This window comes from Lactuca serriola, chromosome 4 (genome assembly GCF_051521515.1).
Source record: "Lactuca serriola cultivar US96UC23 chromosome 4, Lser_US96UC23_V15, whole genome shotgun sequence".
Classification (NCBI taxonomy): Eukaryota; Viridiplantae; Streptophyta; class Magnoliopsida; order Asterales; family Asteraceae; genus Lactuca; species Lactuca serriola.
Window position 1 is genome coordinate 114256719 of NC_136411.1, and position 5219 is coordinate 114261937.

The 5219-nt window shown below is 31.1% G+C and overlaps 1 protein-coding gene across 1 annotated transcript; it reads right to left on the reverse strand.

Moving 5' to 3' along the window:
- Positions 1 to 3022: 3022 nt before the first annotated feature.
- Positions 3023 to 4017, reverse strand: LOC145098737 (uncharacterized). The gene is made up of 3 exons (XM_079036345.1): positions 3514 to 4017; positions 3201 to 3307; positions 3023 to 3092 (listed from the first exon to the last, which is right to left on the reverse strand). The coding sequence occupies exons 1-3, from the start codon at positions 4015 to 4017 to the stop codon at positions 3023 to 3025; spliced, it is 681 nt and encodes a 226-aa protein (XP_078892471.1).
- Positions 4018 to 5219: the final 1202 nt, after the last annotated feature.

Sequence of the window (5219 nt, forward strand, 5' to 3'; positions counted from 1 at the left end):
CCAATGGTTGCACACTGATTGATTACATATGTTGATTACTCTGTAAACTAAATTTTGCTTTTTCGGGATTAAACAACCAACCAAACAATAACATTTTTGGTAGAGTACGTCTTGGTAATTTCGCAATATTCGAGGTTACTATGTATTTATTTGTAATTAGTGGTAGTTAAAATATTTAATTCTAATTAGCTAGGTATTTTGACATTGAATTTGTAATTGGTATCGTGCATTTTCTTCTACTTCAATATAAAATGATTGACAACTTGTAAACCTTATCCATCTTGAGTCTTCCATTTTGATGACTTGATCTTCATATATAGTCGAGCATGACCAACCAGTAAAAAATATAGCTCACATATTGATCGGTCCATTTTGTATCACTTTAATGAGCTATTATTGCATTACAAAATTTCCAATTTTACTTAAGAATGGTTCTACTTGTGATTTTTCTTTGAATAACTATGCAGGTGTGAGAGAAATGATAAAATGGCCAAATAAATGCAAAAGAAAGTTGTTCTGCAGCCTGACCATGTATCCTTGAGTTGCTAAAAATTAAGGATATGTCACATAAAGAAATTAAAAATGCCACTCTCCTTGAAAATATTTAGTAAACATTTATTAAATGAGTTGTTTTAGATTTAAAAAATCTATGACGCAGTATCAAGATTTCTAAGAATAGAAAGAGCCCACAGAACCAATATCAAAATGCAAACATAAATGGATTGGCTAGCAAACAAAGTTGAAGGTAACTTTCACATTAAAAGGATTCATATATATATATATATATATATATATATATATATATATATATATATATATATATATATATATATATATATATATATATATATATATATATATATATATATATATATATATATGACTTGGTTTATTTAATTATAAAACATGGACCATTATCTTAATAGTAGCAATTTGTCTCGTCTGTGGAACCTGGATTATACTAGAACAAACTATCCACCAGACGTGGTATATTCTGATTAACAAAGATGTTGCATCCAATCTCTGATAGGTGGATATTATCCCAAAAGAGGAATTTAGAGTCATCTAGTTCCACAACAACTTCTATTTACAACTTCCAAACCTAGGGAAATTATGAATAGAATAATAAGTAAAACATTTTTGAAACAAAAAGTGGCCCTCTTCAACTAAGGAACCACAAACCTCTTATCTTGATGATACCGTACATTTATATATATATATATATATATATATATATATATATATATATATATATATATATATATATATATATATATATATATATATATTCTTAAATGATTATTATGAATCATTATATTCAACAGATGTGAATGTAGGTGCATTATCAACGTAAATATCAAACTACTAAAATAGACATACATTGATCAATTTAATTATGTAATTATGTATTATACTTTGAGCCTCCTTAAATAATGGTATAAGGTAATAGTGCCGTATAAATTAAATATAATATTGATCGTATTTATGTCTATTTTATCACAAATAAAACTTGCTGGGAATCGGTTGTAGGAAATTGAGTCTAGTCTTTTGGGACTTCTATATTAGCCCGTTTGGAGCTATAGGTTATGTTTTATGCTCAAAACACTGAGAGTAAATCTGGGAAATCCTAAAATGTTAATAAAAATGGACATAAACATAATTGTATTAACAGACTCTCTATAATATATAATTAAAAATCAAGACAATATAATCATAATTTATTGGTGTTAACTAAAATGTAATTTATTTGGGGATGATGTTAGTTTTTAGTTATTTATTTGGGAATTATAATATTTATTCTGCATTACAAGTGCTTACCTTTTGAATTTAACATTTTTTTTTATTTTTTTTTGGCTTGACATAGCAATGATCATCTCATCTCCCTATATCTCATCTCCCTATACTAATAAAATAATAGTTTTTTTGTCATGTGTCATAATGTTACGTCTTGTAAATAATATCATGTCACTTGTCAATCTATTAATTTTCCATTTTAAATTTCAAAATTCAAAATTTAAATTTATCATTTTAATTACATTAAATTAATAACATTAGAATAAAAATAAAATAAAATTTATACAAATTATAATAAAATAAAATTTATACAAATTATAAGATTTGAATCAACAATTATAATTTTATATATAACTAAAATATCTCTTAATTAATAAGTTGTTTAAAATAATTAATTAATAGTTTTAAGTTGTTACTTAGAAAGTTTAATTAATTTTGTAACTAAGATTCCACGGGTTATAAACTAGTATTTAATATTTTGTTCTTCTTGCACATTTACTACCTACTGACCTACATTCATTAAATCAAGATTTACCATTTTTTAAAAATAAATATAGACAAGAAACTATTAAACTCAATGGATATGCTAAAAAAGACATGAGACTTGATTTTTGTGAGATCAATAATACCAAATCAGACCACTGTCTACAAAATAATTTAAATACCGAAGAAAACCTGATTACTCATATATCTAATATCATTATTTAAATCATAACCTGTTAGATGCCGACAAAATTGAAAATTTCAGCCAAAACTTTGTTACATGGCATCAAAGTTGAAAAAAAGATCCTTTAAAGTTAGATAATGGTATTAGTTTAAAAAATCGTCTTTTACTTTTTGTTGGATGTATTTTCTCATGGCAGGAACAGTTATCAAGCCAAACATAATACTTAATCCTAGCCAAATCATAGATTGTTTAATCAACAAAATAGAATATCACAGTCGTAGATGGTAATCCAGTTATAACATCTTTTTCTAAAAGATCAAGAAATGGACAATTTATTATACTCTTATCACGTTGATAATTTAAGTTCTATATCAAGATTGCAATCCCTGTAATTCAGCGAGCAATTTGAGATATTATATACAATCAAAAACACTAACAATCAAAACACTAACCAGATTGAGATAATCAAACAAACAGTGATAGTAGCAGCTCATGATTTTTTTTTGTTTTGAACATCGGGGATTTTATTAAAAAACTAACAAGAAGCTAGAAAAAGAAACATTACAACAAATTACAAACAATAGATGGGTTATGAAGCCAAGAAGTCCACCATATCTTAGCTTTAGTACACCTATTAGAAATCCAAAAAAAATATCTCTCAATGACGTCATCAAAAATAAAAGATTTCCTAGGCACCACCGTTCCAAAAATAGAAGCATTCTGAAAATTCCATAAGCACCATAAAGTAGTAAAACTTATCGCATCAAAAGCTTTTCTTTGACCACCTCTCAAACCAGACAACTGAGACCATGAAAGAATGGAATCAATGGATAACCGGAATGGAATCTGAACTTCCACCAAATAGCAACATGAGACCAAATATCCCACAATTGAATACAATCAGTGAATAAGTTATCATTAGACTCAACCGTAGTGGAACAAATAGGGCACATGATCGAGTTAAGCGTTATTCCACATTGAGACAAACTTTGTCTAGTTGGAATACTCCATAACCGCAACCTCCAAATAAAAATGTTTAACTTAATACGCACCCAGTTATTCCATCTAGTTTCACAGCTACCTGTAAACAACAAAGCACTATCAATAAGAAAACTAGCAGACGAAACTGAAAAAGAATCAGAAACATCAATCGACCAACCCAACCGATCAGGAAAAGAATGAAGGTGGAGATCACACAACAAATCAGTCAACTCATCCCACTGGGTCTGCTCAATTCCACCTCTAGGAACTCGTCTGAGAGAATCAACACTCCAACCAACCATAACTGTATCCCGAATCGAGACACTCTGATGAACATCCAGTGCATAAATTCTTGGATAAGATACCGCAAGAGGCTGATCACCTTTCCAAACATCATGCCAAAAAGAAGTATTACTCCCATCTCCAACTATAATCGGACAAAAGGAGATCAAATCAACACCCCGGCCTCTAAGTTGCATTAACATCCGAAAAAACACACTCCAAGGACCTGTCCACCCTCTTCGCAACGACAAAGAAAAATAACCCCCATTAGAACCATGTAAATCTTTCACCATCCTGACCCAAATCAAATCTGGATTATGAGAGAATCTCTACCACTAGCGAAAAAGAAGGGCCCGGTTAAAAGAAAACAAACTTCCAATTCCAAGACCACCCTCTTTTTTATCAGCCAAAACTCTATCCCAACGGACCCAATGCATATATGTATCCTCTAAATCTGCACCCCAAAAAATCTAGAGCGAAGAGACTCTAAAGAATTAAGAACACTAGATGGGGCCATAAAGATGGACATCAGATAACTTACCAAACTTCCAAGAACTGACTTAATCAGAGTAAGACGACCTCCAATAGACAGACTCTTCACTTTCCAGCCAGATAATCTAGAGCAGAAGCGATCCTCAATAAAAGACCATGCAGAAACCCTAGCCATATTTTGCCCAACCGGCATCCCTAAATGAACAAAAGGAAGAGAATCTGGAACACAACCCAAAGTACTAGCAACAAACTCCACTTGAGAGAAAGAAACCCCCACTCCAATCAACTTGCTTTTTGCAAGTTAATTTTAAGACCTGAAGACAGATAAAAGCACCTCGACATATGTAAAATGCACTTGGCATTATCTGGATACCAAATAAAAAGCAAAACAACATCATCAGTATAAAACAAATAGGAGATGTGGATGTCACTAATGGATATTCCCCAAAAAATATTCACTTGCTGAGCTTTAAGCAAAGCAACATGAAACCCCTCCATTGCCAAAATAAAAAGAAACGGAGACAAAGGATCTCCTTGTCTCAAACCTTAATAAATCTGTAACTCATCAGTAGGAGAACCATTCACTAGAATCGAAGCTCTAACCATACTCAAAAGCTCCCGAATCCAACCACGCCATATAGAACCAAATCCCTTAATATGCATGATCTCCAAAAGATATTCCAAAGACAAAGAATCATAAGCCTTCTCAACATCCACTTTAAAAATCATAAGTGAATATTTGGAAGCCTTACTCCAAGCTACCACCTCATTCAATAGAAAATGACCATCCAAAATTTATCTACCTTTAACAAAGGTAGACTGCTCCAAACTAACAACTTAACCAATAACCTCTGCCAACCTATTAGCTAACAGCTTACCAATAATTTTTTATTGGCAACCAATAAGACTAATAGGCCTAAAATCTCTAATGACCTACGGGTCCTGCACCTTAGGGATGACAGAGAAAAAGGAAGCATTGCAACCCTTCAGGATGGAAGAATGA